General features: G+C 34.2%; 1 protein-coding gene across 2 annotated transcripts in view; it reads right to left on the bottom strand.

Annotated features, from left to right (window-relative positions):
• The window catches only part of DPY19L1 (dpy-19 like C-mannosyltransferase 1), a 116,271-nt gene that overhangs the window by 25,327 nt on the left and 68,361 nt on the right, over positions 1–22,583 (bottom strand). For both annotated transcript variants that reach the window (XM_064380465.1, XM_064380466.1), the window contains exons 9-14: positions 19,145–19,244; positions 17,034–17,111; positions 9,670–9,756; positions 7,638–7,697; positions 7,022–7,102; positions 1,788–1,889 (exon numbers count right to left, since the gene is read on the bottom strand). In XM_064380465.1, the coding sequence (XP_064236535.1) occupies positions 1,788–1,889; positions 7,022–7,102; positions 7,638–7,697; positions 9,670–9,756; positions 17,034–17,111; positions 19,145–19,244 (508 nt within the window). The remainder of the gene's footprint in view (positions 1–1,787; positions 1,890–7,021; positions 7,103–7,637; positions 7,698–9,669; positions 9,757–17,033; positions 17,112–19,144; positions 19,245–22,583) is intronic.

Below are 22,583 nucleotides of genomic sequence, written 5' to 3'. Positions count from 1 at the left end.
TGTGGGGGATGAAAATATTATCCTTAAAACACATACACACTTTCTCTCTCACGCACAAACAAAATAATGATCAATGTTTATGAGGAGAACAAAACACACTTTTCCATTTTCTTTAGTAACAGAAAAAAAATACAGAAATAAGTTTAATAACAAAGCTCTACACATTGTAATCCTGTGCACCCCTCAATTATCTCTCCACCCCAAAAAACCACTGTTTTACACTTTTTTTACTTTTATGTGTGTTAATTATGGGTTAATAAGACTGTTATCATTTTCTTTGCTCCATTATATATCTTAAGCATCTTTTCATGTCATATGAAAAGTTGATATCATGTTAGGAAAGTGTGATATCATGCTAGGAAATACCATGTTAAATTTTCCCCTTTTCTCCACTGGATGTGTGTACCGTAACTGGAACATACATTCCCTGAACTGGCACTCTACTCTGTCTCTACAGCACAGTCCCTATGAATTCAGATACTTACAGTGATGAAGAATGGCATGCTGGAAACAATTTTGCCATTTTCTTCAATTTAACTGAAGTCATGCTATGTCTTATAAATTATTTCTTTCATCACATAACTTACATTTAATACTCTCAGGTTGTAGCAGTATGTATGATGTTCTTAATAACATTAAAGAACTTCTACCACATCCTAATTCTCTAATATTTGAAGGAGTCTTGATCTCCTGTGAACATGCATTTCAATGTCTTGCAAGAGATGCTTCCTCTATTTGTTTCAGCAGTTTTAACACTATAACTCATAGACCTTTGTCAGCCATTGTGTGCCAAAACCATTTGCTGGAACACAATAAATGAAGACTGACAGGCCACTGCAGTAAACAGTACCTCTGCAGGACACACTCAACTCAGAATGACTGGTAGATAAAAGTTTGCTCTGTGGTGCCCTGCCATCCATTGGTTTGGAATTCTGGACACTGGGGTAACACACGGTATCATTAGGGATACTAACATGTCAATAGAGTATTGTTGGCCAGTTTCATACACACACACACAAACACACACACCACTTTGAGGGAAAATGTGTCACTGATAATATAATCAATCAGTACCACATGGATGGTGTGAAAAAAGGCACATATATACATGTTTGTTGTTGGATGAACTGAACCATCTCATAAAGTACTGCAAATTAATATTTTGTTTATTTAAATATTTCTTTAACATATCAAAGTATTTTCCTATGCATTATGTGATTCTGTCTTTGCAATATCTGTTTATGGCATGCTACTAGAAACTAGTAAACTATAACACAAGGAATGAGAGTTGCTTGTTCAAGAACATCAAGCAAAATTGCAGGATTCTGTCTCACAATCCACTAACCTACTCTCTGCTTTCCTTCTAAACATCTGAAACCAGTTTTAGAAAGAAAAACGCTGTTGGAATGAAAAGCTTGGACTTGATGTTACAAAGCAAATATCTATTTAAATAACCACAAAATGAGTGAAAATGTAAGAGTTTGAGAGCATGACTAAATTAATGCTATCACTGAAAAACGGCAACTTGAAATGCCTTTGTGTTTACTCACCTGGAAAACCACTTCTAGTCTGAATGTGTAATTTCTAAATTATCAAAATGAGTAAAGGCCATATATTTCAGGGAGCTGCACTAATGTAAACAGAAATATCTTCCTCTAAGCTGCCAGATTTTCCTTTCCTTCAAACTGAGATAACAGCACACAGAGAGTCTGATGTAAGAGGAGCACCCTTAATGAAAAATGTATGGGCCAAAACCTTAGGAAACAGAACTAGAAATCACATCTTACCTCTTTTTCCATAAAGTCAAACTCCGCTGCACAGGTATACAATAAAGTATCAAAATCCTTGTAACTGAAGAATTTTGATGTTAATAAGTTGCCAATATGAGCCTGGTAAGAAATAAAATTACCATTACATTAAGCCATATACTGCAATAATATATTTTAATTTCAATAGTATCTGAAAGAGTTTTCATTACATTATGGAGCCCACTGTTCTCTTACCAAGACTACTTTTGTTAAAGAAGGAAATGCTATATCCCTCTACCTTGACAGTTCCCTTCTTTTGCTGGTAAGTGATAGCTCCAACGACACCCTACCTTCCTCACTTGTCGACATCCCGAAGGCTTTTTCTCTTGGGTTTTCCCACCTTACTGTGCTAAACCTGGTGAAACAGGCTACACAGTATCTCCTTTGCTGGAGCCTACCAGCAGCTGTGGGCTTGGGAACACATACAGACTTCTCTTAATCATAAAAGGACAAAGGGCTATGGGGTAAAGAAAAGGAAATACTAATTCTGAAAAGAAGATTAAAAAGAGTACTTGAGTGAAGTAGAAATGGGTATAGGTAGGCATTGGAATAAAAGGCACTTTCTGACTGACAATCAACTCTTGCATAATAATTTACATGTTATCAAGCATTCTCACTCATACTTCCACATTTACCTCCTAAAAAAACCCACATGAGGAATGTGGAATTGTTTTCACATTATAAATAAGAAAACTAGGGCTCGAAGACATAAAACGTTTACCAAATGTTCAATTTGCCAAACATTTGGCAAGAGAGGGCATGCATGAGCTCTCTCTTCTATGGTCTTAGCTAATAGTCTTTATTTAGAAAGATGTTGCAAAGACGAAAGAAAAGAGGAGAAATTATATCTAGGCCAAACCATGACTACAATTCTATATGATATCGATATGAAGCAGAAGGAACAGGGTAAGAGCAGGAACTGCTGAGGCGGGTAGATCACGAGGTCAAGAGATCGAGACCATCCTGGTCAACATGGTGAAACCCCGTCTCTACTAAAAATACAAAAAATTAGCTGGGCATGGTGGCGCGTGCCTGTAATCCCAGCTACTCAGGAGGCTGAGGCAGGAGAACTGCCTGAACCCAGGAGGCGGAGGTTGCGGTGAGCCGAGATCGCGCCATTGCACTCCAGCCTGGGTAACAAGAACAAAACTCCGTCTCAAAAAAAAAAAAAAAAAAAAAAAAAGAGCAGGAACTAAATGGTCGGTATGTGACAAAGCATTTCAAAATACTGTGTCTTGCTGGGTGAAGAAATATATGCTAATAAGTTTAATAAATCAATAGGAAACAGCATAAGAAAACAACTCTCAAACAAAATTAAAGAAACTAAGTCCTAGTATTATGACAATTATCATATATGTAAAGAGTGTAAATTCACTAATTAGGGGACAGATGCTCAAACTGGACTTAAGGGAAAAAAAATCCAGTATTATGTTGTCACTAAAAGATATACTTAAAAGTATGCTGAGCGGTTGAAAATAGAAGAATGGAAGAAGATACACCAGGTAAGTTTGAAACAAAGAAACCTGTCAGCAATTATAATGTCTCACAAAACTGAATTCAAGCAAAAAATATATGAAAAGAGATAATATTATATGCTAATAAAATTAAAAAGATTATACATATTGCCAACATATCTGCAGTTAAAAACACAGATTCAAAGCACACAGAATAAGAACTGAAAAAACTACAGGAAGAAATAGAAAAGTTGACGGTGTTCACTGAAAATGTTAAACACTGCCTCCTAGAATAAAAAAGTTGACAAAAGTTAACATAAAAGCTGAATACAATCAATTAGCTCACAGAAAATATAAAGTTCACAAAGAGAATACACATTATCCTTGAACACAAGTAAAATATTTTAATATTCACAAACCATATAACAATAAACTCCATATATATATTTCTGATTATAAATGCAATAAAACTAGAAAATTACTAGAAATTGCTTTAAAAATTATTTTGATTAGAAACTAAATAACAAAAAATTTAACCTTTAAAAAAGTCACAAACAGCCAATCTATAAGGTACATATAAAATACTACATACTTGTAAGAAAATTTTAGCTTTAAAAGCATTGATCAGAAAATAAGAGAGGTGAAAACCACAGCTAAGCATTTTCCCTTGGGTATGAGATGAGAGGAAACAAAAAGAAGCAATAAGGACAGAAACTGGTGACAAAGAGAAACACAACAAAACCAGAGGACTAAAAAAGATATAACTTTAAAAATGATAAAACAATAATCAGACCTCTAGAGCAAGTAAAATGAAGAAAATAAAAGATGCAAACAAAAAGCAAAATGAAAAAGGGAGAAATAACTATGGACTCAACATAATTAAAATGAGTATGCTATACAATTTGCTAATAAATTGTAAAACCTAGGTAAAATGGATGCATTTACGGAAAATCACAGAACACCAAAATTGGCACAAAAAGAAATAGAAAACTTGAATAGAAGACAAAGTATTCAAACAGCTGAAAGAGAAATCAAGTATTTTCCCTCCCCAAAAGCCCTAGACTCAGACGGTTAATATAGATGAATTATTAAACTTCCAAAAAAAAAAAAAAAACTTTCACAAGTTGCCAGAAAATAGAAAAAAATAGAAAAAAAGAACGTCAAAAAAAAAAAAAACCCTCTTAATAGGAGACCAATATTAATTCCAAATCCAAATAAGGAGAAGTCAATAAAAGAACAAAAGGTCATTTTCCATATATGCACATATACAAAAATTCCAATAAGAATTTAACTGACTAAATTAAAAAAGCATTATCCATTTGATGACATATATAAAATGGGCAAACTCCAGATGAACTGGAGAACTTCCTAATGAAATTGAATTTGTAGTAAAAAACCTACCTGCAAAGAAAGCTCACTCCAGATGAACTGGAGAACTTCCTAATGAAATTGAATTTGCAGTAAAAAACCTACCCACAAAGAATGCTCCAAGCCATGAGGGCTTCATTGCCAAATTCTACCAAACATTTAAGGAAGAGGTAATCACAATTCTACACAAAAATCTCTGTGAAAACAGGAGACAGAAAACTTGCAAATAATTTTAGAAGACAATATTACTCTGAAACCAAAACCAGAAAAAACCGTTACAAGAAAAGTACAACAAATATTCCTCATGAATATAGACAAAAATCCTTATAAATATTAACCAAATCCACCAATATAGAAAAATACTACATTTGAGCAGGCGAAGTTTATCCCAGGATACAAGCTAGATCAATACTCATATATTAAAAAATGTGGAGACTTCCAAATATGTCAGAGTGAAGAATTTGGTAACTCCCATTCCCCAAAACAACTTTAAAATTGGACAAAACTATTAAAAAAAAAAAAAAATTCTTATCAGGTTCTAGAAACTGACCGAAAGGAAGCAACAATGTGTGAAGCATTCATTCATAAAAAAAATCCAGAAAGTCTAGGTAAAAACAGTGGGAGTCTGTGGCATTTTTACCTAGGTTGCTCCCATCCACCTCAGCACCACCACCACCTCCCCTATACTGTTAGTGCGACAGTTCTTTCAAAGGGGGCAGGGAGGAGTGTGGCTGGTCAAAAAAAAGGACCTTTGCTACTGGAGCACACTGATCTGATTTGGGGCGAGAGTTAAAAACCTTTGCTCAGAGGTACTATCAGTAAAAGTGGAGAACTCAGCAGGAAATCAAAGGCTGGGTAGCCTTGCCACTCTCTTCCTTTAACCAATGTCAAAATCAAGAATTTATGAGCCGATGTCCTTGATTGACATTACATATTTCTAGAAATACTAAAGTTACAACTAAATTATTTCTAATTTGCAAATAACGAAGTCTACAGCACCTTTTTTTGGACCTGGCATGATTTTAGGCTATGACAGAAATGACAACAATCACTTTAACCTGAATTAATACCTTAACTGGTTCATATTCTCCCAGTGAGGAAAAGAGATTCCATAAACGCAGGACTAGGGCTATTTCACTTGCCTTCCTGCTCATGCTCTGCATATTGGCTGACTCACCCACCTTTCAGCTCTCATTTTCATAGCTGACTTCTAGGATCCTTCCCTGATGCTCCTCTTGTGTATCCCTGCAGCACTCTGAACTTAATTTTTTATCATAGCCTTCATTACACTGTATTATAACTGCTAGAAATTGCTCCTCTTTTCCAAATTTTCCACTAGACTATATCTTATTCAGTTTGTAATCTCTAGGTTTCCTTCTACTCTGTCAAGCACACAGGACATACTGAATGAATACATTTTCAACTATACTTTTATAGTTTAAAAACCTTTCCACAGATTGTAGACCACCCATTTAATAGCTCACATGTTTTCGATGTTTTAAGCCAAAATAACCCTTGTCCTTAAGAAAACCTAAATGAAAGAGATTAAGGTTAAATTGTCCTGGGTAAAAGAGGGGCTAGGAGCTGGGGGAGTAGAGAGCCCTCAGGGAAGAGTCCTGAAAGTCCTAGAACTCCACATAACCCAGTTTCAAAATTATAGCATTTATCTCGTTCGGAAAGAAGAAACAACACCAATCAAAATAAATTATAAGGGGAAAAAGTAGTTTCTTTCTTTCATGTTGGTTCTTGTGCTGCTTTCTTTTTTAAATTAAATCTTTGCTAGCCTCCTGACTTAGGATGTGCTGATTAAAACGCCAAAATAAAATAGGCAAAGCAATTGTGGACAAGGAAGATCCTTAAAATTATAAGACAGACTTTTCATTTTATCTTCCCTCCTGCCCTAATACCAAAAACAAATAAAAATCTTCTCTAAATAAGACTAATTTGGATTAAATTATCTATAAAGACTTATAAAAGCCTTTTACAAGTAATGACTTGAAAACTGGGGAGAAAAAAGAATGAGACTATATAATCACCAGTTAAGGCTCTGAAGATGGTGTCTTTACCAGTTACAAATAAGCTAGAGAAAAATGACTGTATAGACCTTAAAATTTGATCTTTAATCTCTAGAAGTTTCCTGCCTTAAAAATTTAAAATGTTAGTAATATAGAAGGACCAATAAAATAAGAGATTGTCTCAAGAAACTAATTTTGGAAAACAAAAATCTATATACAATTACATTTACTTTCTAGTATATTAAATAGATCAAATAATAGGTGAACAGACTTCATCGTAGAATTTCATTTGGTGATACTTGAATAACTCAAACAATTATACTTAGCCTATTTGATTCTTTTCAAGTCTTTCAAGTTTAAGCAAAAATGCACTTACATCATCTGTAATACCAAAAATTTTAGATGTCAAGTACTTGAGTATGACAGTTCCAAATAACCAAAAACATCCTTGAATAACCTAAAAAAAGAAAACAAACCAAAAAAAACTTTCATGCTTCATATTCCATAGACATAGGCTAGGAAGAAAAAAATAAATGCTTTAATCATACATGAAATACACATAGCTACCTACAAAAAAAAATGCTAAAACATGTATCTCAATTTAAAATCAAGAATGTTGCTCAAAATCAAGGGGCAATAACTAAACATAAAAATATAATCATATAATCTTATAAAAATTAATATATAAGATTATAGAAGATTTATACAACCACTGCAGGTAAGTTTCCCTTTACACTTTCTTATACATGCACTGTTTCTCAGATGAAACAAGAGTAATAAATACAACTGGAATTCTTTAACTACATATCCAAGATTAACTTTGACCTGTTTCATAAAAAGGGCAATTTGGTACATTAAAATTGATCCCTAATACACTATAAAACTGTTGGATCCCCTGCATTACATAGATTATTTTCTTAAAAGTAAAACATAAACCAATGATATATTTTAGAGAAGAAGAAACATAAGCATTAAAATAGATTGATTCTTACCCATAAACTAAGTTCAGATACATTTATTTTCAGGAAATGTGGTTTCATTGCCAGAATACCCTGAATAGAGAAAATAACATAGTATATAGTTAATACTTACAGACTTAAATCCAAGTACCAAAAAATTCTTCTAAATAATAAGATTCTCAAGTATCTACAATTTAGCACAAGGTCAATTTTCCCCATACCATATACATGCTCATTTCTATCGTCAGTGACTTCAAGGTATCGCCCTATTATCCAGAGTAAATTAGATGAGTACATGACTTTTTAAAGTTGAAAACGAATCACCATATGTAAATGTTTAGGACTGATCTGACATATCTGATTTATCTATGAGCCACAAAGTATATAACAATTTCAGAATTTTGGACAGCAGTCATACAGGCATAAGATTTTCCTTTGCTAAAAATTACTGACTCTTAGGGTAAATAACAAATGAAATGTAATGGATCAACTAAATACTTCTCTTGTTAAATCTTAAGTATTTTCAGGTAGTAACACTCCCAAACTGTATTACCCTTAGGGAGCTAAAACTACTTCAAACATGGCAAAAATATCATTAGAGATCAAACCATGAATACTTGAAATCAAATTAAATCTTTTTGGAAGTTTCTGAATATCTGAAAATACAAAATGTGATACAATTTAGGTCCCAAATTGATTAATTATAAATATATGCAAATAATGTGTTTATAGTTAAATATGCACAAACATGCTGTATTCTGTTATCATTTTTATACACTAAAATATACTCAATATACATAAATATGCTTACTTCATACCTAAGACGCACCGCAGTGTGAAGTATCTAGCAGCATACCTTACATATAGAATTGAAGAGAAATTTCCTACAAAATGTATTTAAATTAGATTTTGTTTATATGTAATATTCGATTCAATGGTTTCCCTGTCCATAGTACCAAGATTCACATACTTTATCCTGGGTGATAGCAGTACTTGACAAAGTACATATGTCAAATATACAAATGAGTTCTTTTTCACCTTTCTAATAATAAACAGAGTACACAGAACTTAAGAACTATACTTTTTAATCCCAAAGTTATGATTTTTCTTGTTGTTGCTGAAAACAGCATCACGTTAACTGCTAATTTCTGTAGCTAAATATACTCAAGGAACAATCTGAAAAGGGTCGTGGGCCAGACTGGGAAGAGGCATATTCTTGAGAAATGAGTTTTTAAATAAATATTATTTGTAAAATAAATGAGAAAGGAGGTTTCAAATTTAATGAGTTCTAGTAATTAAGAAACCCCAAATGATCTGAGTAACTTAATTATTCAAGAAGTAGAATACATTCCAATTATGACAGCACAATATGCTTTTAAAGTCATCAGGAAACTGAAGCACATGCACTTTAAATATAAGGAATAATAAGTTTGTAAAACGTTTTAATGGGAAACCCACCCCAAAAAGAGGCAGTCGTTAAATTTTAGAAGACTTTTATATTTACAAAGTCATCCTGTGAAATGCAGCAGAAGAAATTATATGAACTTCCATCACTTCTTCTAATTCTGTAAAATAATCTCTCCATTATCTAAAGCTATTTTTGGTAGTGATTTAGCAATATAAAACCAAATCATCACCTTAATTAAACCATCTGAATATTCCATACAAGTAGACAAGAGGCTAAAACCAAATGAAACAAACAAACAAACAAAAAAACCCTAAGTAACTAAGGCCTTGATCTTCTGATCACAGTGGAATCAAGAGGACTGGCTGTTACAAGATTGCAGTGAGAAGAAAGGGTTCAGAAAGTGGAGCAGGAGTAGGATAAAAATGGAAAGGAGGAAGGGAGAAGAAAGCTTAGAAACATTCTGAAATGATACTAATTTTCCTTTTTATTTTTTCCTGTTTTGGAAGTGAGTACTTGAACACCATCATATCTAGAATACTCAGTAAGATACTTGAGATAGTTTCTATAGAAAACCTTCATGAATTCTAAGCCAGTGAAGAAGAAATTGTTAAGCCACTTGTTTCAAAAACAACCATATAAGTGTTAAGGAATACTTACCCAAATAATTACCAAAGAAGAAGCATAATAAGAAGTTAATAACATTGAGTTCCCAAACATCAAAACAAAACAAAGTGCAAGAGAAATCTGGAAAAATCCAAGAAAAAAATGTAAGTAACACACAAAACAAAAAACTGTTTTTTATTGTGAAAATTGCACATCCATAATAAACAAAATTCGAACTGTTCAAAAGAGACTATACGATGAAAACAGCCCATTCTCCATCCCACACTTCAAACTCCCAGAGATAACCATCATCAACAGTTTCTGTGCATCTTTCTAGACAACATGTATAAATAAATTCTAGTTTATACATTTTGTTAAACCACAAATGGGCACTCTAGAATCACGAAAACCATTTGACCCGGCAATCCCATTACTAGGCATATACCCAAGTATTATAAATTATTCTACCATAAAAACACATGCACATGTATGTTTATTGCAGCACTATTCACAATGGCAAAGGCTTGGAACCAATCCAAATGCCCATCAATGATACACTGGATAAAGAAAATGTGGCACATATACACCATAGAATACTATGTAGCCATAAAAACGGATGAGTTCATGTCCTTTGCAGGGACATGGATGAAGCTGAAAACCATTATTCTCAGCAAACTAACACAGGAACAGAAAACCAAATACCACATGTTCTCACTCATTAGTGGGAGATGAACAATAAGAACACATGGACACAGGGAGAGGAACATCACACACCAGGGCCTATCAGGGCATCAGTGGCTAGCGGAGGGATAGCATTAGGAGAAATACCTAATGTAGGTGACAGGTAGATGGATGCAGCAAACCACCATGGTACATGTATACCTATGTAACAAACCTGCACACTCTGCACATGTATCCCAGAACTTGAAGTATAATAAAAAAAGAACATAGCCCCTTATCAAGTAAACATATTGTAAATATTTTTCTCAGTTCATTTTTTACCTTTGTGGTATTTTTTTGTATTATGCTTATTTTCTAAATCTTTATGTTAGCAAATTTATCTTTAATTTCCTTTAGGTCTTTTGGTTTATCTCCATAATTTAAAAAGGTATGAAAAATAAAAAATCTATATTTTCTTCCAGAAGTTTTATTTTTGATCCATATGTATCAATTTCCATGTGAATTTTAGAATCAGCTTATTAAGTTTCAAAAACTAAAATTATTAAAATTACTTTATTCAATAATGTAGGCTATTTATAGCTGTATCTGTTCAACATCGAATCTTTAGATCCCAAAACAATACATGTTGCTTCCATTTCTTTAAATCTTCTTTTACATGCATTAGCAAGTATTGTCTTTTTACATAAATCCTGCATATTTTATTGAGTTTATTCTACTATTTCTGCTGCTGTTATATCAAGAATCTTCACATTTTCTGATTGTGTGCATATAGAAAAATTATATTAAATATGCATCAATGAATATAATTTCACTGTTTCTAGTAGAAGTTTATTTGGATTTCTCAAGTATTCAAAATGATACCAACTACAAGCAATGATATTTTTACATCTTCCTTTGAATTATTTTTTAGTCAACTGTATTAGTTGACATTTCTACAAATTTAACAAACTATGTAAAAAATGTATCTTAGCAAAACTACAAAACTTCAATGAAAATAATCAAAGAACTAAATACATGGAGAGTTATTCCATGTACAGGTGATTCAATATTGTCAAGATGTCAGTTTTTCCCAACTTGATCTACAGATTCAGCAAAATCCCAATCATGAACCTAGCAAGTTATCAATAAACTGATTCTGAAGTTTATATGGAGATATAAAAACTCAGTATAGAGCCAACTCAGTACTGAAGAAGAGTAAAGTCAGAGGACTGATACTACCCTACTTCAAGACTTACTATAAAGCTACTGTAATCAAGAGAGTGTAGTATTAGTGAAAGAAGACATGAATAGATCAAGGGAACAAAATATAGAGCTCAGAAATAGACTCACATAAATACAGCCAACTGATATTTGACAAAGGAGCAAAGGCAATACAGTCGAGCAAAAATAGTCCTTTCAACAAATCATGCTGGAACAACTAGAGATTCACATACAAAAATAAATAAATAAATCTAGACATAGACTTTACACCCTTCATGAAAATTAAAACAGACCACAAATCTAAATCCACATTGCAAAACTATAAAGCTCCTAGAAGATAACATTGGAGGAAACCTAGATGAACCTAGGTATGGCGATGACTACTTAGATAAAACAACAAAGGTACAATTTATGAAAGAAATGATTGATAAGCTGAACTTCATTAAAAACTTCTGCTCTGTGAAGACAGGCCACAGATTGAGAGAAGATATTTTTAAAAGACACATCTGATAAGGGACTGTTATCTAAAATATACAAAAAATTCTTAAAACTCTACAATAAGAAAATGAACAAGCCAAGGAAAAATGAGCAAAAGATCTTAATAGACACTTCACCAAGGAAGATACACAGATGGTAAAAAAGCACATTAAAATATGTTTAACCAAATTAAAACAATGAAATACCACTACACATCTGTTAGAATGGCCAAAATCCACCATGACTACATCAAATGCTGACAAGGATGTAGAGCAGCAGGAACTCTCATTTATTCCTGATGGTAATGCAAAATGGTATGGCTACTTCGGAAGACAGGTTGGCAATTTCTTAAAAACTAAGCATACTCTTACCATACCATCCAAATATCACTTTCCTTGATATTTACTCAAATGAACTGAAAACATCCATGCAAAATTTGCACACAGATGTTTACAGCAGGTTTATTAATAACTGCCCAAACTTGGAGTTAACTAACATGTCCTTCAATAGATGAATAAATAAACAGTGGTACATCCATATAATGTTAAAATGTTAATCATAATCAAAACTGAAATGAGCTACTAAGCCATGAAAAGACTTGGAGGAAACTTAACTGCTTTTCACTAAGTGAAAGAAGTCAATATGAAAAGGCTACATACTGTCTGGTTCCAACACATGACTCTATACAAAAGGTAAAACTATGGAGACAGTAAAAAGATCAGTGGTTACCACAGATTAGGGGGAAGGAGGGATGAATAGGTGGACCACAGAGAAATTTTATGGCTGTGAAACTGTCCTACAAGATACTACATGGTTGACACATGTCACTATACATTTGTCAAAACCCAAGCCGATTGTGGTGGCTCACATTTGCAATCCTAGTACTTTGGGAGGCCAAGGCTGTGGTGAGCCACGTTTGCACCACTGAACTCCAGCCTGGGCAACAGAGCAAGACCCTGTCTCAAAAAACAAGCAAACAAACAAATAAACCTGCAACCACCCACAGAAAAGTGAGACCTAATGTAAACTACAGGCTTTGGGTGATTATAATGTGTGATATAGTTTCTCAATTGTAACAAATGCACCACTCTGGCGAGGGATGTCAACAGAGGTGGAGGTTGTACATGGGTGGGAGCAAGGGGTATATGGGAACTCTACTTTCTGCTCAATTTCGCTACAAACCTGGCTGGGCACGGTGGATCATGCCTGTAATACCACCACTTTGGGAGGCCAAGGCGGGCAGATCACCTGAGGTCAGGAGTTTGAGACCAGCCTGCCAACAGGGTGAAACCTCGTCTCTATTAAAAGCACAAAAATTAGCTGGGTGTGGGGGCGCATGCCTGTAATCCTAGCTACTCAGAAGGCTGAGGCAGGAGAATCGCTTGAACCCAGGAGGCAGAGGTTACAGTGAGCCGAGCTTATGCCACTGCACTGCACTGGGCGACAGAATGAGAGCCATCTAAAAAAAAAAAAAAACAACCAAAAAACAAAAAACCAAATATAAAGATTTTTAACTAAGAAACAAAAGCCACAGTGAGATATCACCTCAGATCCATTAGAATGGCTACCATCACAAAAGCAGAAAATAAATGTTGGTGATTACATGGAGAAAATGAAAGTTTGTGCACCGTTCATAGGAATGTAAAATGTACAGCTGCTATGAAAAAGTTTGGCAGTTCCTTAAAAAGTTAAAAATAGATTTACCATATGATCAATTCAGCAATTCCACTTCTGGGCACATACTCAAAATAACTGAAAACAAGATCTTAAAAAATGTTTGTTTTCCTATGTTCATAGCAGCATTATTTACTGTAGCTAAAACAAGTATCCATGGACAGACTGAATTCATAAGCAAAACCGTGTGTGTGTGTGTGTGTGTGTGTGTGTGTGTGTGTGTATGCATGCATGCACACAAGCCCACATAATGGAATATTATTTAGCCTTAAAAAGGAAGGAAATTCTGACATGCTTCAACATAGAAGAAACTTGAGGACATTAGGATAACTGAAATAACCCAGTCACAAAAAGACAAATAATATATGATTTCATTTACATGCATACATAAGGTAGTCAAAATCATAAAGACAGAAAGTAGAATGGGTTTCCAGGGGCTGGGACGATGGAAGAATAAGGACTTTTATGGGTATAGAGTTTCAGTTTTACAAGATGAAAAATGTTCTGGAAATAGATGGTGGTGATGGGTGTAAAACAACGTGAATGTACTTAGTATCACTGAACTGCATATTTTAAAATGCTTAAGGTGGTAAATTTTAAGTTACATGTATTTTATCACAATAAAAAAGGGAAAAATAATTTTTTGGAAACAATTCTGTTTTTTTCCTTTTATAACTATAAGAATTTAGGAATTTGTAAAGTGATAATGGAAGAAGAAAATAGTAAGTCACACAACAAAGTATGGGGAGGTTTTACTTCATACTATACTGTGCAATTTTATAATTTTATAACTATAACTTTGAATCAAGGCCCCTAGCCATAGTTGCCTATGTGACTATGTGATTGGCCAACTCTGAAGGCTTAACATCTAATCTGATTTTTACTACAAAATAAAAAACTATTTTAAATAGTTTGGGAAAAATAAGTCAAGTTTAAAAATATATATAATTACTGTCTAACTCATTCATGAACAAGGATGTAAAAATCCTATCAAAATAACAGCAGACATTCCAGTAACATGCAAAAATTGTGTTTAATCCAAAAAATAAAGTTTTTTTAATGTTAGAAAATCAATGTTAATTCATCACAGTAATAGATTAAAGATGGGGAAATACACAGAATCATCTAAACAGATGTAGAAAATCACTTCATGAAACTTAACATTTATTAATTTCTTTTTAAAAGTGCTCAATGTATAATGAGGACATGTTAAAAGGAAAGAGAAGTCAGCTTGAATAGTTGAAGAAATGTGGAACAATTTGAGCATCAACATAAATAACAAAAATAATGGATTACACTGCATTGACTAAAATAGATGTCATTTTCTTTTGGACACAAGACAAACTGGTAAAAGATTTGAATAGAAATTTACAAAAATGGAAACATGAAGGGCGTATAAACACACCAAAAGATGCTCAGCTTCATTATGAATCAGAGAAAATGCAAATTAAGGTCACAAGATACCATTTTACACCAACCAGATTGATAAAATAAAAAAAGATGTAGAATAACACAAGCTGCTATATATTGCTGTTGGAAGTAGTCCAGTCATTTTGGAAAAACAATTTGGTATTTGTAAGGTTGAACATATATATAATTTACCACCCAGCAAGTCTACTACTGGGTAAACACCCTAGAGAAACTTTCAACATATGTGCCCCAAGAGATAAGTAAAGAATATACAGCATGATTTATAACTAAAAAAAGAAGTTGGGGGGACAGGAGAGAATCTAAATGTCCTTCCACAAAAAAATGAATAAATGAATTATGCTTTATTTATAAGAGGGAAATATAAAGCAGTGAAAATATATGAATTCTAGTTACATACAAAGAGCAGAAATCTGAGTAAAAAAATAGTACTTATAAAAGAATACCATTTTTATAAACCTTACAAAGAATGTGAACATTTCATAATAAAAATATGTACTATTTAGTCTATATATGGCAAAGTTATAAAGACATGCAAATTGGTTATAATTCAAAAAGTCAGAATAGTGGCTACCTCTAGGAGCAGTGAGGGGATGAGCTCAGGGCATACAGGACTTAAAAGTAATGATAAGGTTCTATTTTCCATTTGGAGAGTAGGCTCCCAGTTGTTTATTTTATAACTGTGTTTATAACTTCCCTACACATTATAAATGTCCTTTTATATGTATAAATTATTAAGAGAATGAAAATAATGGTATATTATGACAACTGTAAAATTATCAGAAAAAGAAAACATCAAAATTATAAAAACCAATGAGAGAGAAGACAAATGCTTATTTTTAAATGGTAAACATTCATGGACATCAACCACCCAGCTTTAGGGTCTTTGTTCTAGCTGTTCCATCAACCTAGAGATTAATTTCTTTGATATCTACTTGGCTAACTCCTTCTCCTTCCAATCTTTGTTCTACTCTCCCTTCTCAAGAAGAACTGCTGTGACCACCTCATTTGATTTTTCCATGTCCTACCCTGGATCTTGGTGCTCCTCATCTGCCTTACCCTGACCTTTTCTTTCTTCTAAAATCTTTTTTTTTGTATTTTTTTTAATAGAAATGGGGTCTCACTATGTTGCCCAGGCTGGTCTTAAACTATTGAGCTAAAATGTCCTCTTGCCTCAGCCTCCCCAGGCCACCATTCCTGGCCTAAAATCCTTATCACCTTCTAACATCCTACATAGTTTACCCATTTACTATGTTTATTATTTATCTTCTGTCTTCCCTCCTTCCCCACTCTATTAGAATGTAAGTGATATGAATGCTGGTGTGTCTCACATGCCTACATAGTTGATGCTCAGTAAATGAACTCTTTTTCTTTTTTGTGAAGACATGGTCTTGTTATGTTGCCCAAGTTGGAGTGCAGTGGCATGATAGCTCACTGGTCTCAACCTCCTAGGCTAATGAGATCCTCCCACATCAGCTTCCTGAGTTAAGTAGCTAGTGCTACAGCCATGTGTCACCATTCTAGGCTAATTTTATTTTATTTTTGTAGAGATGAGGTCTGGCTCTGTTGCCCAGGCTAGTTTCAAACTCCTGGCTTCAAGTGAAGCCCACCTTGGCCTCTCAAAAGTGTTAGGATTACAGGTGTGAGCCACCATGTCGGGCCTTTCTACTTCATTTTAACAAACAGCTCCTGGATAATATATCAGTCCCATGTTTCTGTTTCATAAATTACTTCTTTTACTGATAATGCATAAGTTGGGCACAACTTTAATCAGATAATATGACCCAAATTAAATTTTTGTGAGAGGTCTATTAAAACAAGGTCAGTTGATTATATCACAATGTTTGAATGACATCTGTTTTAGTTATGAAATTGTTACAACTAGTTCCAACCATGAACAAATCAATTAATCTGGAGTTTAAAGACAAACTAAATGGAAAAGAATAAAAAATAATTACCATGTGTATATAAATGATCTTCCGTAATTTACATATATCAATGTACCCGACAACATATACTGCAAACAATGATGCAATCTGAAATTTAAAAAGAAATTAAAAGTAAAAAAGATAAAATACCTACAAGAATGAAGAATATGGTCAATATGTTAATATAGAAAATATTGGTTGATTTTTTTCTCCGATACACAGCTCTCTCAATCATGTGAATTGTCTACTTCATTGATTATCCAAAACAATACTCATTTTAATTTCAGGTCAACCCTACTGTCAACATATATAATTAAAAAGTACCTTGTCCAATCAGAAAAGATGAAAATGTAATTATAACATGATAACTAATACATAATTGGGGAAGGTACATTAAACTGAAAAATAATTATGCAATGCAGCTGTGCATAAAAACGTTAATTTCTGCTTGCTAATCACTCTTTACAACTATCTCCATTAGCATTCTTTCATTACTACAAATATTTAAGAGTTAGTTGTAATCAAATTTATCAATTTCAAATTAAGAGCACTTTTGCTACAAAGGTATTTTTAACTTTCTTTTCCATTTGGAAGAAAACTGTATGTTACATATCAGTAATTCTAAGAGTACTAGAATTATTTAGCTGAATTAATTGATTAAATGATGATACAGTATCTCTTATATACAGGTATTATGTCAGACAATGCCTCCACACGCTTCATCATAGAGAAAGCAATTAAAATTAAATTCTCCCTCTCCTACTATAAAAAACAGCATTAACAAATTGCAAAATAGTTAAATACTTAATCATATAACTTAAGTTTCATTCATCAGGTTTTTGATCTCTAAGCAATCTACAACAAATTTTTCTATTAGTGAGAAAACAAAGTTTCCCTTTACTCAGAGTTACCCATGGAGAATACTGCATTGCTTAGGGTGACTGAGATGACACAACAACTGTGGGGAAGTGTGTGTTGTTATTCAACATAAGCCGCATAGGGAGGCAAAATACCTCCATTGACCCTCATCTCCACAAAAAACCAGGCAGTCTGCACTATCAGGAAGCAATGAGAATGCTCTCTTTCCACCCCAAGGGCTAAGCAACACACAGTACATTTACAGGGTTGAATTTTAAACAGAGAATCTCAGAGACAATTTTAAACCAGAAACTGATTGAAAATGTCATCAAACTAAGTTAGACAAAGGTGTCAACAAGATAAGATCAAAACAAAAAGTACAAATAGAGCCTATTTTTGAAAATAATGATAAGACCAACTGACCTTACTGACACCTCACTAAGTACCAGGTACTATGTTAAGAATCATGTATGTTACTTCATCTGGTCCTATCCACAACCCAATAAAGTAGGTTCTTTTATTATCTCTATTTCAGAAATGAGAAAACCCAAACTAAGAAAAGCTAAGTATTTTAACCAAGTTAAGAAGCTAGTGAATAGAATTAGGACTCAAATCCAAGTCTAACTTCATTTCCCAAGCAAGACTTTCATTAAAAAGGAACTCTTCAACTGCTTTATACAAATATGACTAGTACAATTAAAAAAAAAATAGTAGGCAGGGAAAAAAATGAATATGCAATTTACTCCCTCTCTCAACAAGCTACTTCCATTTACAGCGGGCAAGAGTACATGGAAAGACAATAGATAAATTTCTAGACTGGTACAGAGAATTGTGTAACACATAAACTGATTAGCTATGTATCCTGTAATCCTATTTGTCTTTATTCTACATGCAAGAATGTACACAACTACTCATAAAAGAAACATTTTACGTAAGAGAAATACTACAGTTAAGAGAAACGCTTAAAGTTGCAGTACTAGTCCTCTTTTAAGCACACTAACAATACTGAATAACAAAAATAATCATTCTTACAAATTTGAATTCAATAAACGCAATATGTTAGGAAGTAAATAATGAACAATCATTAATAAATAATCTGACATATTTCTCTGTCCTGAACTTTCTTTTGTTCAACGTTTCTAAAAAATATTTTAGGAGAACAATTTTCCTAGAAAATGTTTTAGGAGTTAGAATCATAGAACATCTCCGTTATAATTTTATGCAAATGAGTTCATATAGTCAAACATACTAAGCTTAAAACAGCTTAAAATATAATCACCTACCTGAGTAAGAAGTACAAACTGAGCAAACTGCCAAGGAAGCATGAAAAATACATTGGAAATACAGAGTGCAATCAAGCTTCCTCTATAAAGTTTTGTAGCCCTTGAAAAGATAAAATAAGTAAGTTTAAATACAAGTCTAGCATGGCTCCAAACTGCTGCAAACCAGAATCTCTAAATATATATAATCTGGTTATAACATAACCTAAACATAAAATGAACCAATGGGTTAGAAATTGTACCTCCTGATGCTCAATTACAGTTTTCTTTGAAAGGTAAACACCCATTATTGCTAATAACACAGAGTGGGGAGGGTGGCTGGGTCAGTATATCTATGGGAATTTTTTTCAAATTTTATTTTGGTGAATCCATGACTGAACATTTAAAAATACTGATTCAATATATTCATTAGTTAGAAAGGCAGAAGATGCCTATGAAAAAATTATAGCAGCATATTCTAAGTGTAAAGCATTATGCAGCCAACTACCACAAGAATGAGGAATAAGAGCTAAGCAGCTGGGAGAGATTTTGTAAGCATGTGAGACAAAAAGTTGGGTCTGGCATATGTAGAAGACAGAAAAGTTAAGAGGAGAAAAAGATACAGGGGCCATTCTGGAGCAATCTTTAGAGACCTCACTTTGGTACTGACTTGTAATTTAAGAGACTTTTTAGGAGGGTGAGACGATTTTATCCTCTAAATCTGTGAGCCAATGCAAAGCCCTCATACATGTCCATCTTCACAAAAGTGGAGTGTGCATGCTAATATACTGAGGAGATGAAGTGTATGCAGCTTGGATAAAGACATCCTGGTTACATAAACCTACCTGGAGCATAGAGCACCACCATGAAATGCCTTTCTCCACTTCCACAAGCATCCCTTCTCCAAAGGACATCCCTGTCTGCTATTTTAATCCAACAAAAGTATTTTTAAACTCTAGATAATCTTTTAATGAGTTATGAAATCGACTTATGGAATAATCAGCATTTAAAAATGCAGATTAGCAGAGTGAAACAGAATATATATGACTATATCCTACTTACAAGGGGCTCTATTCTGTGAAACTTTTGTTTCAGTTTTGTGCATACAAGTATATGTACAATAAGCCACAGTGTAAAATTTCTTATTTCTTACAGATCATAGTCCAAAAGTTTGAAAGTCACTGTCTAAAATAAAGCATATTTCTACTGCTTTTGAATACTAAATATGATTTTCATTTTTGGGGTAACAAGAGACATTAAGATTTCTGAGCAGAATTTAATACCAATCTGGCAGTTGGGTGACGAATGTACTGTGGGAAGATAGGAATGAATAAAAAACAAAGAAAATCCCATTGGTGATCAAAATAGCTCTGACCCAAGCCAAGAGAAATGGAAACATAAATATTGCCAAGAACAATCAAGAAAAAGCTAAGAACAATCAAGATAAAGCGAAGCTGGGCTAGCATTAGGTGACTATATAAACTGAATTTCTAAAAATGCTTACAATTCAAAACTGGACAAAACCAATTTGTTAAAATATACCACTAACCTCATTTAGAAATGATTCCTAGCATTAAGAAATAGTCTCTTTTTGGTTTTATAACAGTATCCTCAGCATTGCAGCCTGCATCAACACTGCTCAGCTTCTTCTTGGCTCACCCAAGCCATCACCACCTACCACCTCCCTCTAATGTCACAATATGCCAACTACAGGTAGAAACCAAGAACTAAAGGAAATGGCTGCTCTTCCAAAGAAGACAATGCCAGTAATAAGGATGAAATATCAGAAGATGAAGATGGCTAACAGAGGGAAGGTTGTTATCCTTCAGAAAAAAGACAAGATGTCTGCCAAAATGTCAAGAAAAAAGGATGTGATTTTCCAAGAAAGTTTCCAAGAAAGCAGTTTTCCAAGAAAGCAAAATGAAAATCCACCCTTTTAAGCAACAAGTCACAGCCACACCAGGCAAGCAAGGAGCCATGCCAACCAAGGAGCATAACCAGGAAAGCCATTGCAATCAGAAGTGATGAGGTGCCGATGAAGATGGCAAGGAAGATCAAGATGGGATGGATCTGAATCAGCAGTGGTAAAAGCAGCAGCTGCTTCAGCTTCCGATGGCCAGGAATATGAGAAGGGAAATGTCAACTAGAATATAAACAGAGACAGTGAAGAAAGATCTAAAGAAAGGAATGTTCTCTAAAACTTTTCAGCAGAAAGTAAAGACAGGTATGAAGAGGTGGGTAAGGCTGAAAATGACAATGATAAGAGGCTAAAGAAAACAAAGAGCTTGCCACAGAAGCACCTGGAGCCAAAAACAGAGAAGAACCCAACAGAAGACAGCCCTTGAAGGCAGGAAACAGCAACTGGAGAGGCCCCGTCCTGGCTGGCAAAATAATGGACTCCAAAAATATCTATGTCCTAATCCCTGTAACCTGTGAACACGTCATGTTGCACAGCAAAGGGGAACTAGGGCTGCAGATGGCATGAAGATGACTAATCACCCAGCCTCACAGTAGGGAACATAGCCTGGATTATCCAGGTGGGCCCAATGTAACACAGGGTACTTAAAAGTGGAAGAGAGGCTGAAAAGAAGGTTGGAGTAAACTGGGAAAAAAGGACTCAATCCACCACTGCTGGTTTTGAAGACGAAGGAGCCACAGGCAAGAAATGCAGGCAGCCCCCCAAGAAATACAGGCAGGCTCCAGAAGCTAGAAAAGGCAAGAAAAGTGATTTTCTCCCCTCCCACTCTGTACCTTCAGGAAGAGTGTACCACCTCCAACACCTTGATTTTAAAACTTTGGAGCTAGAGAACTCCAAGATAATAGATCCAAGTTTGTGGTGACTGGTTTACACAGCAACAGAAAACCAACCCTACCTTCTATGGTACAGAAGGACTAAAGGAAGCAGCACTCAGCCCCCGGAGCAGCAACCCCATGGCTACTCAGGGACAGATCAGATCAGAGAGTAAAAGAAGAATCAAAGGTTTGCTTTCACTGTATTTAAGAAAGAGGCAGAGATAGAAAAGCAGGAAGGAACTAGAGACTGAGGGCAGTCTGCTGTCTGCACTACAATGGAGAAAAAAGCCAAGGCCAAGAATATGAATGTGGGAAAATAGCATCTGTAGTGGTGAATCAGACTCTCATAGCACAACACTTCTTACAGAAATGTTTGAGACGGGACCATTGCTCAAGGTGCCTCAGAACCAACAGGGCAGAGCTTAAGGTTATGAATTCATAGAGGTTCACCTTAATTGAAAGTGCTAAAGATGCTTTAAACCCTGTAAAGAGGAATTTAGGGGACAGCAATAAAGTTGGAGCTACACAGACTTTAAAAAACTAATGCAAAAACATTACCCATCCCATGATCTATAAAAGGTCTGTCTAAAGACACTACTACATTGGAGACTAAATGCCATGTGATGGTTCTATGCTTGTTGTAATAATCAGAGGGAAATAGATTGCCCAA

This window comes from Aotus nancymaae, unplaced genomic scaffold (assembly GCF_030222135.1).
Source record: "Aotus nancymaae isolate 86718 unplaced genomic scaffold, 86718_ANA_hifiasm-v0.15.2.pri h1tg000025l, whole genome shotgun sequence".
NCBI classification, from domain to species: Eukaryota; Metazoa; Chordata; class Mammalia; order Primates; family Aotidae; genus Aotus; species Aotus nancymaae.
The sequence above is the reverse complement of the archived record's forward strand: the minus strand, read 5'-3'. Positions and strand labels throughout refer to the sequence as shown.